The 13216-nt window shown below is 40.8% G+C and overlaps 1 protein-coding gene across 1 annotated transcript; it reads left to right on the top strand.

Moving 5' to 3' along the window:
• The first annotated feature begins 223 nt into the window (after nt 1-223).
• On the top strand, nt 224-11558 carry LOC119882119 (endosome/lysosome-associated apoptosis and autophagy regulator family member 2-like). The gene is given in 19 exon segments (XM_038692135.1): nt 224-270; nt 378-441; nt 443-525; nt 1566-1654; nt 2531-2711; nt 3140-3268; nt 4494-4584; nt 4793-4895; nt 5081-5218; nt 5802-6074; nt 6927-7100; nt 7694-7883; nt 7970-8066; nt 8144-8245; nt 8553-8679; nt 9454-9517; nt 9520-9631; nt 10227-10389; nt 11083-11558. Coding segments are annotated over 19 exon segments (2292 nt in total). The 5' UTR covers nt 224-230; the 3' UTR covers nt 11155-11558.
• Nucleotides 11559-13216: the final 1658 nt, after the last annotated feature.

Genomic DNA, 13216 nt, shown 5'->3' with positions numbered 1-13216 from the left:
GGCCCAGACTGATGACCAGAAGTGGATTAAAGTCACTAAAAATGGAGAATGGGACACACACAGTGAGTATCTGATTCAGCTTGTGTCAGCAGGGACATTATTGTGCTTTGTTTTATTCTTATTTTTTATTTGTGCATTCTTCACCTTGTTCTTTTTTGTTTTTAGGTGAATCTGAAGTCAGGTACGAACATCCTGTATTGGAGAAAACTGGTATCCTGGGAGGAGGAAAGATGGTCAAACCTGTGCTGCTCAAGAACATCCAAATAGAGGGTAAAGCAGAACTCAAGCACACAACAAAGCATTATGAACTTACTGTTTTTACATTGTGATGCATGTAATAATTGGAGGGCCGCGTGTTGTGCTGCATGTCAACACAGGTGTAGCCTACACATCAGAGTGTTTTCCATGCCGGCCCGGCTGGTTCAGTTCAGACCCCGGCTCCATCCTGTCAGCCCTGTCCCAGCAACACCTTCTCCATAAAGGACGCGTCCTCCTGTACACGCTGCCCTGAACACCACTACTCACGTATGTACACATACAACAGCATGCAACTACAGTATGTGTCATTAAACCCTCAAACTAGTTGTCACAAGAAGTGCACTCTTATGAGGTTTCTGTTCTTGGCTAAATTACATCCAGTGAGAAATTATAAAGAAAATTATGGAATACCTAGTGACTAGGTAACTTAAAAGCTTGTGTGATTTGGTCTTTGTAAGGCCAATATCATGCTAACATTTGAAAGTAAGAAATATCACAAAAAGACTCACTTATCACATTTTATATAAGCTATCAAATTTGCTTATTAAAGGTTTGTGAAATATATGTATCATGGGAGGTTGTTTAATAATTGAATAATGGTGTTTACTATGAAATTATTACATTAAGTAAAGGTCAAGGTTCAGATTTATTGTCATTATACAGTACAGGATTGCACATTGAAATACAGATGTAGTTCCCCCCGATGCTACACCCACTGAAAATGTAGAGTCAAATATTGAAATATTTTAAATTAGAATATATTTAATCAATAAAATAGAACAAAGAATTAAAAGTAACCTTAAAGGAAGAATAAAAAAGAATAACTAAAATATTTACAACTGTAACACGTAAATATAACATGATAGGAAAAGTAGTACAGTAAACTTAACTGGAAATGAACTCATTGTAAATGAGTAAAAACTAATAACGAATGAATTAAAAGATAACACCTTTACATTCTGAAATTTGTATGTGCATATCTGCCAACACATACATGATGATACCCATACATCTACATGATGTAGTGTAAAAGCGCTTTGAGTGGTCGAAAAGACTAGAAAGGCGCTATACAAGTACGGAGCATTACATCTTTGATAAGTTAATTGTTCTGCTGGTATTGCTGTATGAAATGTTAAAGTTGAGAAAAAAGATCAAAAAGAGTTGTGAAGCTTCATTTTCTTCTGTAGAGTAAAAGGCTAGTAAATGGGATTTACCCTGCATCACACTCTGGTTGCGCATGTTTTCTATGCATCCCTGTGAGCCGATCATCACGTCTCCTTCTCCTCTGTTTTCGGCTCCTCTCTCAGATGAGGGATGGGCTGAATGTAAGGCGAGGCCGCCATGCTCAGAGAAGGATTACTTCCAGATCCACACAGCCTGCGACAGCGAAGGAAAGGTCAGCAGCATCCACACATTTCACATTTCACATACATCCTGACCTTTTTACTATGCAAGGACAGACACACGTACTTACAAATGTAAGTTTAGGTAAACCTACAAAGACAATTTAACAGAGCGTTTTAAGTTTGTATTTCGTAAGTTGTGAAATATTAGGTGACAATTAATAGTTTTTAGTTTGAATTTCTATGTTAATATACCCAATTAATGCAAAATAATCCAAATGAAATTAGGCAATTTGGAACATTGACTACATAAATACAAGACAACCACTAACACCCATGATTGGTTTTATATTTAATACATGATCAGCATGAAAATTCCTGTTTATCTTTCATTTGGTCTAATAGTTTTAATAAAATAATATATAATAAATTATGTTGTTTTAATTTATCCTTTACCGACTTCTTATTCTTACAGCACGACAAAGCTGCCTTTTTTACTACATTACATTTAAATTTATTATAAACAGACATTTTGTCGTCTCTCTCAGGGCATTGTGTTAGAAACAAGACAAGTCACACAATATGATGAGAAAGAAAATGATGAATAGCTTAGTAAGCGGTTGGCACGCCATCTGATCCTAAATAAATTTTCTTGGCACTAATCCATGACCTTGGCCTGTTTTAATTTACATCTCTGAGTGTGCTGAGTAAGAGTGATGATTGTTAAAGAACAGAAAAGAAACACATCCCTCTATTATTGATGGTGTGGTTTGCTTTTGAATCTTTGAAGCTTTATTGTCCATTTTTATGTGTCTCAATCTCTATTACTCCAGGTACTGTACATTTATTTTTTTCCCCCTCTATTAGAGTAAAACACTTACAGACCACTCTCCACCCCTGATCATAAGCTCTATGGCTTTTTGTTACAGACGCAAGTGTTATATCGTTGGGTGGAGCCAAAAATCTGTGTGGAGAACGTCACAGGGGCCGTGGAGCTGCCTGCAACTGGGCAGAGAGAGCCATGCCCTCCGTGCAACCCCGGCTACTACAACAGCATTGACTCCACCTGTTTACCCTGCCCACCTGGAACCCACTCAGACGGCACCTACGGTAAACCTGCACGCACCTGTCCACACCTGGCATGTATTGGTACCAAGCCTTAATCTGTATTTATATAGGGAAAGTCAACCAAACAGTCTGTCCATTGCTTCATGCTCACACAGTTCTACACATTCACATATAGGAGACGGATGCCTCAATATCAGTTTTTTAATTATTTATATATATATAAATATATATATATAGCAAATACTGTATGTACTGTATCAATTGAATTAATAGTAGTAATAAAGCCTTTCCATCTGGGCACATGATCTGCGCTGTCTGAATGAAATTTGTTTAAAAGAGGCGACCCTTTTTTAATGCACTCCTGAATGGATGGTGCTTGTACAAACATAATGTTTTACCAAAGAGAAAAATGTCATTGTTGTATCTAAATTAAGCTTTTCTGGGTGTGGGTGTGTGTGTGTCTGTACCAGAGTGCACTGAGTGCCCTGCAGGTACAGAGCCAGTGTTAGGTTACCAGTATAAATGGTGGAATGTGTTGCCTTCCAATATGAAGACTTCCTGTTTCAACGTGGGCAACTCCAAATGTGACGACATGAATGGTGAGCACAACAACACCTGTATTACTGAGTAACGACGGAAATATTCTCTCCTCACAAAATAATTTACAGTCCAATTAGCATCAAATTTGTGAAATATGACTTTATTGTCCCCAAGGAAGAACATTGTGTCTATCCATACAGTATATCCACCTGGAGAAACACATTTAAAAACCTCCATGTATATCCATACATACTGTGTACATGCATACAATATACCTACCTGACCCTGACGTGTTTCTTGGTCAGTGGAGGGTGTAACAGTGCAGAAAGCTGGAGGTACTTATCCAGTGCCAAAATGTTCTGTATTTGAGCATTTTAGGGGACAGGATATATACTGCAGATATAAGGGATCTACAGATTAAACATGATTTACTGCACCTATGCATTTTAAAGCTATGTTTTTCATCTATTGTTTATTATGTCTATACTCAATTGTCTTGTTCTAACTAACTACCCACTATCTACTCTACGTGCTAATTAATAACAACTAATTACCTTATCTACATTATAAGTAACTAATTACTTACCTTCTATCTAAGTTCTAACTAACAAACTATTAACAACTAACTAACTCTAAACTACATATTAATTATCTATTAACTTAAACTAACTACTAAATTACTTATTTACTACTAACTACCTTATGACTGTTAACTGGTATCTTCTAACTAACTATGTAATTGACTACCTATTAATTACCTACTTATTCCTACTAACTAACAACGCCCAACTGAGTAAGTAATGTCTAATTACTAATTATCTAAAATGTACTCACCATGTGGTCAAAGTTAATTATTGCCCTTGGAAATAGGAATATTTTCTGGAGCTTTCAATCATATCACACCTTATAAGTAAATGGATTTTACCCACTCAAGGAAACGTAGATACTCAAATGTTCTTGTTGTCTGAGACATTTAAGGACCTCTCAAACCTCTAAACCACCACACCACCAAACCTCCATCTGGTGATGAAGATGTGATATGACTGAAAGCTCCAGAACAGCAAATAAATGTACAATAGATTAGTGGTGACATTGTTTTGCTCAATACTATATAAATGATGCTGAAATCTCCACTGACAGTAAAAGCAGTAAAAGCACTTGTTGCCCGATCCATCCGCTTCCATCCAAGCCAATTCTGGATATTGTAATAAAATAACATGCACTGATCTGTAATCCAGAATTAATGAGGTGTAATGTGAGTGCATCATGTCTGTTGTTCATCAGGCTGGGAGGTTGCAGGGGACCACATTCGCAGTGGAGCAGGTAGTTCAGACAATGACTATCTCATCCTCAGCCTGCATGTGCCTGGCTTCAAGTAAGTAGCTGTGTAGGGACATGTGGTTGTTTTCTGTGTGAGATTTTGGTGTATCTATCCAAGTTTGGTCACCACAGAAGGATTAAATAAAGCGATCTTATCATCTCGTCTTGAAAGATTCAGATAATAAACATATTTTTTGTGAACGAGATGTTTGTAGGATCAAGTTAAAACTAAATCTCTGCCCATGTTTGTGTTTTTGTGGCAGGGTCCCAGCCTCACTTTCAGGGATGACCGGTAGTGAGTTTGGCCAGATAAGCTTTGTGTTTGAGACCATCTGCTCTGCTGATTGTGAGCTCTACTTCATGATGGTGTGTGCTTGTTTGTGTGTGTTAATGTAACAGAAGGTAGTAAAAATGTGACTAACTTTACCAGCAAGCCAGAACAGTTACTTGTCTCACTGTGGTGCCACTTATTACCGTATTCTGCATATTACTGGTCAGTAATCAAACACATATTTTCCCATCTAACTGTTTTACTGTGACGCCCTCTTCAGGATGTGAACAGAAAGAGCACCACAGTGGTGGAGTCCTGGGAAGGCAGTAAGGGGAAACAGTCGTACTCGCACAGCATGACCAGGAACGCCTCTGTCACGTATACATGGGCTTTCCAGAGGACTAACCATGCTCTGGACGTAAGTAACATACAAAGTACCTTATTCCCCATTATTCAATGCCTGTGCACATCATTCTCAGTATTAATATGTCCTGAGCATCACATACTTTCTCATGTGTACAAAATAGTATCTTGTGCGCACAAGATAGCTTCTTATGTCACAATCGAAAATGAGTACAGAAATTTAAAATAAAATGCACAAATGCACCAAAAATACATAAAAAATTGTAGGCATAAATAAATTAAATAAACAAACAGAAATGAATACACTTATAAAAGTAATTAATAAATAAAATTATGAAAATAAATAAAATTAATTATAAATGACAATAATAAGGTAATTAATACAAATGTGAATAAATAAAGAATCAAATTAAAAGAGGTATATCAATTTATGTCTCATTGTGTAATTTAATTAAGGCATACATATTAAATGTATGAGCAAAATGAGCTTTTGAAGAATGAATGTGGCAAATCATCACTAGCATTACTACTAGTTCGAGGAAGTGAAAAATGTGACAATAAATTCACTTTCAGTAAATATCAAGAACATATTTATACCTTAACGTATGTGTCTCTGCTTGCCCTGTATGTGTTTGTAGATGCGTCGTTATGTCAGTGACATGGTGAAGCTGTACTCCATCAGCGTGACTAACGTCCTGGATGGGGTGGCATCAGCATGTCGGGCCTGCGCTCTGGTACCCCAGAACTCCCAGCGGGCCAGCTCCTCCTGTGTTCCCTGCCCTGCTGGTTTTTACATCGACAGAGACACCAACCGGTGCCAGGAGTGCCCGCCCAACACACACCTGGCAGGGCGCCACACCTACGGCCAGGACGCGTGTGTCGCCTGTGGTCCTGGAAGTGTAAGCAATAAGGTAGAGTAACCTCCTCTGGCTTAGGACAGGGTATCATTTGATTTTTTGATACTAGTACTAATATGATACACGAGGTTTGGTACCGATACCAAAACACTACCACCGTGCTATAATATAAATGTTTTTTTTTACTAAATAGAGCCACACAAAAAAAATGCCTCCCAAAATAAAGTCTAAAATTAGCAACATTTTAATTTAAATCAGGAAGTATTTGATCCAAGTATAAGTAAGCAAATTACGAATCTGATGTTTTGGTTGATACCAAAAAGGATTGATGTTTGATACCCAGTCCTACTCTGGGTTTTTATCAATAAGTGGTGATCTTTAAGCTACAGTTTCTCAACCTTGAGTCCTCGAGGGGCCACAAAAGACTACTTATGTCAATATATTAGCTTTGTTTTTTTTTCTTTTTGTATTGAAATTGAAATTTCTGTATGAACCATTTGGACTTCTGCCCCTTTGCTCAGGGTATAAATATTTTGGGATTAAAATGTGGTATCAGGGGCCAGATAAGGTTTATAAAAATCCGGTTTGAAGTGCTAATCCTCTGTAGTGTTTAGACAATTATTACAGAGGACATGAAAGATGTTTCTAGGAACAAAAAACGCTGTTAACTGAGAACCCCCACTGCAACACATCCACCAATGTGTCCCTGAGCAAGACACTTAACCTCTAGTTGCTCCAGAGGTGTTTATTTAATACATTCTTGCTCTAAATATGTGATATTGCAAATCAATAATTTAACAACTACATAACATTTATTATTGTATTTATCATTAATTATAATATAGTTGTACATAGTCCATCTAATATGTTACATGTTGAGAGTTCATGTATTTGCTTTTCTTTCAGGAACACTCTCGGTGCTACAGCGACTGCTTCTTCTCCCACACAGAGAACAACCGTACGCTGACCTTTGACCTCAGCCCCCTGAGTGATGTGGCCTCGATGACCATCGGGCCGAGTTTCACCTCTAAAGGCACAAAGTACCTTCACCTGTTCAACATTAGCCTGTGTGGACACGAGGTAATTCACACATACCTGAAGTCGTCATGTATTAGTTACTGTGTCAGTACAGTTTTATGGATCTGTTAGTATCCTTTTTGGTATCACTCTCATTCTTTATAAAAAAAAATATCCTTCAGATCTTGTGCTAATTTTAAACTCCTTTAACTGGTGATTTTAATTTTAGTTTGTGTACTCATTGTTAGGTGTATTGTATGAAAGCAACACTAAATTTTAAACCCCTAAACCATTAAACGTATGGTGAACGAGGGGTGATTTTTAATGTTGGATGTATTATTTATCTTGGTTATATTATATTTTGAATGGAAATGAGTTTTGAGCCTCTTGTATGTTGATTTATTTACATTTTTCTCAGCATTAACTAACTTTCCTTCAATAGCTCTTTACAAACATTGTGTATTGTTATTGTATTTCCACCAGACAATACAAGCTGTTTTAAATTTACACATCTTGTTTTGAAGATTTATCCACAATGTGAAAATTAATCACATTTTTTCACATGTAGGTATGTTAAAAAAGCTGCAGGTAAACATCAAGCGTAACCATACCAACTGAGAGATAATTATTATGCTGTTGTACGTGTCTTGCTAAAGGGGAAGAGAGCTGCTATCTGTACAGATAACGTCACCGACGTGTCCAGCGTGGACGACCAAAGCGACATGGCTCAGTTTGTCAACTCAGTCGACAGCTTCATCTGTCAATCAACCATCATCCCAGCAGATGGGCGGGGCTTCAGGATGGCCATTTCCTCACAGTCCATCAGCCTTGCAGACACTTTCATCGGTGTGACTCGGGTTAAATGGCAGTATGTAGCTCTCTGATCATTAGCTGGTAATGTTGGCTTTGATATCTTTGATGTCTCTTTTCAGGAGCAACAGTAGATACCGTCCTGGATGGCGTGAACGCTAAACCAGATCTTTTTCCTGAAAATTCAAAGGATGTACCAGACATCAACTTTTTCTACAGGTACAGTGTGACAGACAGAGGCAGAGCGTGTGTTGTAATGTTTTGGTTGTCTTAACTGTGTCCTTGTTTTCTTTCAGGTCAACGCAGGCAACGGCCTCATGTGATCAGGGTCGCAGCTCAGTCATCACTGTTCGCTGTAACCCCGAGAAGTCTGAACGAGGAGAACTCTCTGTGCCCAGGTAGGTGATAATGTGCTCTGAGTTTTAATTTCTACCAAAAATGTTGTTTTATTTTTTTACAAACATGTACTGTAAGAGTTGCTTTGTTTAGTGTGAACATGACACTAATTATATAATAAAAATGAAAATATAACTGGGTTTCGCACCTATACAGGCTTGGACCTTAACCCTAAGTACAATATAATGTGACAAAGAATGTTTGATATTAAAATGCATTGTATGAAAGAGGAAAATACTATATGCCATACCAGAAACATAAGAAAATAGATTATGTAAGAAAATGTGTTATCTGTGTGTGTTTGTGCAGCTCGTGTCCTGCAGGAACATGTGATGGATGTACGTTTCACTTCCTGTGGGAGAGCGCCAGTGCCTGTCCGCGCTGCGCCGAGGACGACTACCACCAGATAGAGGGAGCGTGCAAAAGAGGCATCCAGGTAACACACACACATCACATCTCTGATGCTGTCTGACAAAAATAAAAGTCTATGGAATTTCAAGTCTTTGTCAAATCTCCATGCTCATTTTATATTATTAAAGCACAATGTGTAAACCATCCAGGAACTCACTTTGGCTAAATAGCAAATATATAATTACAGTATATAAATTATTTAAGGAATAGCCTGAACAGATTTGATAAGGGTTTTGATAAAGGATTATGGTTTCTGGTTCTGGTTCAATGTGCAGATAGATTCAGATTCAATAAACAGCCATCAAACCCTCAGGTTAGACTATTATTATAACTCCCTCTGATGAAATCACAACAAAAGCCCTGTGTGTGCTTCATGAAAGCACTCTAAAGATTTAATTTAATAATCAAAACTGCATGATTGAAATGAGACTAAACTGCATAAGAATTATTATTTATTCAAGTAAATTGTTGTTTCATTGAGCAAAACTAGATGAAATTAGTAAATCACATTCATGAAGGCCCTGTGCCGAAATGTGGTTAGTCAGCTTGTGTTAATAAGTTGTATTTTCATATTTAAAACTAAATTAAGAGTGATATTTGTCAGGACTAAAACTAATCTGATGCCAAATTAACACTGAATTTAATCCTAAACCCAAATGGTACTTTAATCTTGTAAATCTTCCTAGTGCTTCCCCTTCAGACCTACAAACCTCAGAAATAAAACATAATACACACGCTTGATTTATGAAACCAAATCTCTGCTTGAAATTCTCCATCTGTCCCACTCGACTCTCTCCAGGAAACTCTGTATGTGTGGAACGAGCCAAAGTTGTGCACCAAAGGTGTATCGTTGCCCCTAGAAGCTCCTCTCCGTGCGAGGCCATCGCTCTGTGGCTGAAGGTCGGGGTCGGTGGCGGAGCCTTCGTGGCCGTGCTGCTCATCTCTCTCACCTGCTATTTCTGGAAGAAAAACAAGAGGTTAGAGGCACCCGCCAATCAGACACTACCACCAATCTCAGCCAAGGCCAACATACTCATTAAGATCACCTTGAATTGTTATTTAAAGGAAGAGATGTCAGCTGCTGTTTGTCACTTACAGACTTTTTCAAGAAGCACACACTTTTTATTCACAAGTACAATATCAGGAACATTGTCCCGTTTGTACTTTATTTGTTGTTTTTTACTTTAGTCATATAATCTTGGGCTTTTGATTGTGACCTTTAAGAAGCAAAGTCTATTTATAGTTATTTCTTCTCAAAATGTTTTTTCTCCTTAGATTGTGTCACTTGAAGGCATTTCAGAGCTCTGAATAAGTGAAAGTTTTTCACAAATCATGAAACAGTGGAAAGAAGTGAGAAGTGAGATTTAAAACAATAATTTTTTCTTCATTATCCCCTTAATTTTTGTGTAACGCCTCAGATTTATCTTTATGTCTGGTAGAATCACTATGATCATAAAACATCAGCTAACAGCTTTTCCAGTTAAAACACTGTTGCCTTCAAACACCTACACGCTGGATGATGCGTATGCCAAATAATATGTTGTCTCACGATGACTGTGTGTCTGTGGTCAGGCTGGAGTACAAGTACTCTCGTCTGGTGATGTCTGCCAACAAGGAGTGTGAGCTGCCAGCAGCAGACAGCTGTGCCCTGGCTGAAGGGGAGGAACCTGACGACGATGTGGTTTACACCAAGAAACCCTCCCTGCTGGGGAAACTCCGAGCCATCGCTAACAAGGTATGTTTTTGACTGCATGCGTCTTTTCCAATAATGCTGTCCTTCACTTCACGTCTTCACTTTCACTCAAATTCACCCAGATTTTATTAGCCAATTCAGTTGTCATCCTCCTTTCCTTTCTTATGTTTTAACAAGTCACCAAGTCTCAGAGCTTAAAGCTGTTGGTTTTTGTAGTGATACTGATCTAGGAAGAAAAAGACATGTTGTTGCAGTGGTATCAAAAAAAATAAAACTTAATCGTAGAAAATGCATGAAACAAGTTTATTGGAAACATAAAACACATTTTTTCAAATTTCATCCATTTGGTTGGGAGGTGTGGCTTAAAGTCAGCGGATCATCACAGTTTTTACAAATTAACCTGAAGGGGACTCCATCCAGCGGTAATTGAGACATTTCACTTTACACCAGAAATGTGAACCGCATTTTGGCGCTAAACGAAAAGTCAGGAGATCACCAAAGTCATTAGGATTTATCCCCTGGGCACCATAAATGTTTATGATATTTCACGCCAATCCATTCAATAGTTGTTGCAATATTTCAGTCTGGACCAAAGTGGTGGACTCACAGACCAACTATTGGGTGGAAAACCAACCAACCTGGCAACACTTCTTTAGTGGCACAACTTTAAACATGCAACTTTGTAGTGTAGTAATAGATTTGTTAAATAATATCTCTAATATCTGTGTTTTTCAGCATCAGGATGGGGAGAGGAGCGAGTCTGTTCAGCTAAACTCCTCCCAGTCTGATCGATGGGTCCTGGGTTAAAGAGACACAAGAGAGAGAGAGAGAGAGAGAGAAGAATTAAAAAATCGGAGGAACAGTCAGTCAGTGCCATGTCACTGCCCTCCTACTTATGTGTCCTTTGACCCCCTCCCTTCATTGTGGGGAGTCAACAATAAAGACCCATGTTTTCACTGGAAGCGGTTGCCACTCGCTAGCAAAAACTGGACAATGGCTTTTCCTTCTCAACCCTAGAAAACACAGGAAACACACTCCTGCTTTAATGCCATGGAGGCTCCAGGGCAGCAGCTGAAATAGAAACATGCTTTTAATGTTTTTTTGTATGTTTTGTATATTTATTTGTTTTGGGTTTCATTTTGTTCAGAGTCATGTATTTATATCAATGTTATAATTATGAACCTTTATTAAAGTCCAATTTGACTTTGGGATTTGTGTGTTGATGTTTATATACAGTATAAGTCATGTGTGACAGGTACGGCATGTTGACATGTCACAGTAGGAAAAGGTATGAAAAATAACCTGTTAACCGGATTTCAATGCCCTCCGTCATTGCCAGTTAAGCATATTGGTGAAAATTGGCTATAACCATATACATTTGAGGGATTTGTGCTGGATTTTTTTCTTCTGCTAAATATTGTACTATTCACTCCTGTTACGGGGTGTGGTGTGTGGACAGAGAGGACCCAAATGCTGCACTCAGAGGGAAGGAGGTTTATTGGGGGAAAAAAGGGTGAGAGGGACTGGAGTGGAGGGAGAGGAGGACGTCTGGGAAGTACTGGCACGGGGAACCAAGGAGACAGGGGGCCAGGGAGCCGGGGAACACGGGCCGAGGAAGCGAGGAGAGGCAGGGGAACAGGGAGGACGCCGAGAGGGAGGTCCGAAGGGGAGTGGGCCAGTGGATGAGCCCAGCCGAGCGGAGGACGAGGGTGAGTGTACCTGGGAGGGAAACAAACAGAGAGACAAGGTTAGGGGGAGACAATGACAAGGCTCAGGGTAAGTTTGAAAAAACAAGAAACAAGGAAGCCTGAACACAGGAGTGGCACCAGGTATGGAGCAACGACGATCAAGCAAGGATGGTGTGGAGAACCGGGGTTGAAATACAGGCTGGGATGAGGTTGATTACTGGCAGGTGTGGCAGGCTGACGAGGTGGATGATGGGTTGCAGGTGCAGGTAGTTGGCTGGGCTCAGGAGCAGAGGGAGAGAGAGCACACGGGGGAGAAAACACAGAGAGGCGGGCAGAGAACAGGAAACCGAGGGAAAAAGCAGAAAAACTGATAAAAAGTAGAAAAAACCAGGACACTCACCGTCAGCCGGGCTGCCACCACAACAGGGCCCCCTCCTCAATGGACGCCTCCCGGCGGCCCCCCTATAGGACAGGGGGTTTGGCAGGTGAACACGGGGGGGAAGATGTACTGGGGTCCGGCTGACGGGGGTCCAGGGTCCAAAACCAAACTGGGAGTTCAGGGAGGGCTTCAGGACAGGGAAGAGTTAGGGGAACAGGCAGGGCAGAACTGAAAACTCAGGGCTAGACAGGGTGCCAGAGGGTAGCGCTGGGGGACCAGGGGGTTCAGACAGGGTGCCAGAGGGCGGAGCTGGGGGACCAGGGGGCCCAGACGGGGCGCCAGAGGGCGGAGCTGGGGAACCAGGGGGTTCGGGCGGACGTCCCGAGGGCGGAACAGAGGGACCAAGGGGTTCGGGCGGACGTCCCGAGGGCGGAACAGAGGGACCAAGGGGTTCGGGCGGACGTCCCGAGGGCGGAACAGAGGGACCAAGGGGTTCGGGCGGACGTCCCGAGGGCGGAACAGAGGGACCAAGGGGTTCGGGCGGACGTCCCGAGGGCGGAACAGAGGGACCAAGGGGTTCGGGCGGACGTCCCGAGGGCGGAACAGAGGGACCAAGGGGTTCGGGCGGACGTCCCGAGGGCGGAACAGAGGGGCCAAGGGGTTCGGGCGGACGTCCCGAGGGCGGAACAGAGGGGCCAAGGGGTTCGGGCGGACGTCCCGAGGGCGGAACAGAGGGGCCAAGGGGTTCGGGCGGAACAGGGGGACCAAGGGGTTCGGGCGGACGTCCTGAGGGCGGAACAGA

The sequence above is a fragment of the Micropterus salmoides genome, unplaced genomic scaffold, assembly GCF_014851395.1.
Source record: "Micropterus salmoides isolate LMB-PRFRI ecotype aquatic unplaced genomic scaffold, ASM1485139v1 Ms_hic_scaffold_2920, whole genome shotgun sequence".
Classification (NCBI taxonomy): Eukaryota; Metazoa; Chordata; class Actinopteri; order Centrarchiformes; family Centrarchidae; genus Micropterus; species Micropterus salmoides.
This window is presented reverse-complemented; position numbering and strand designations above follow the sequence as displayed.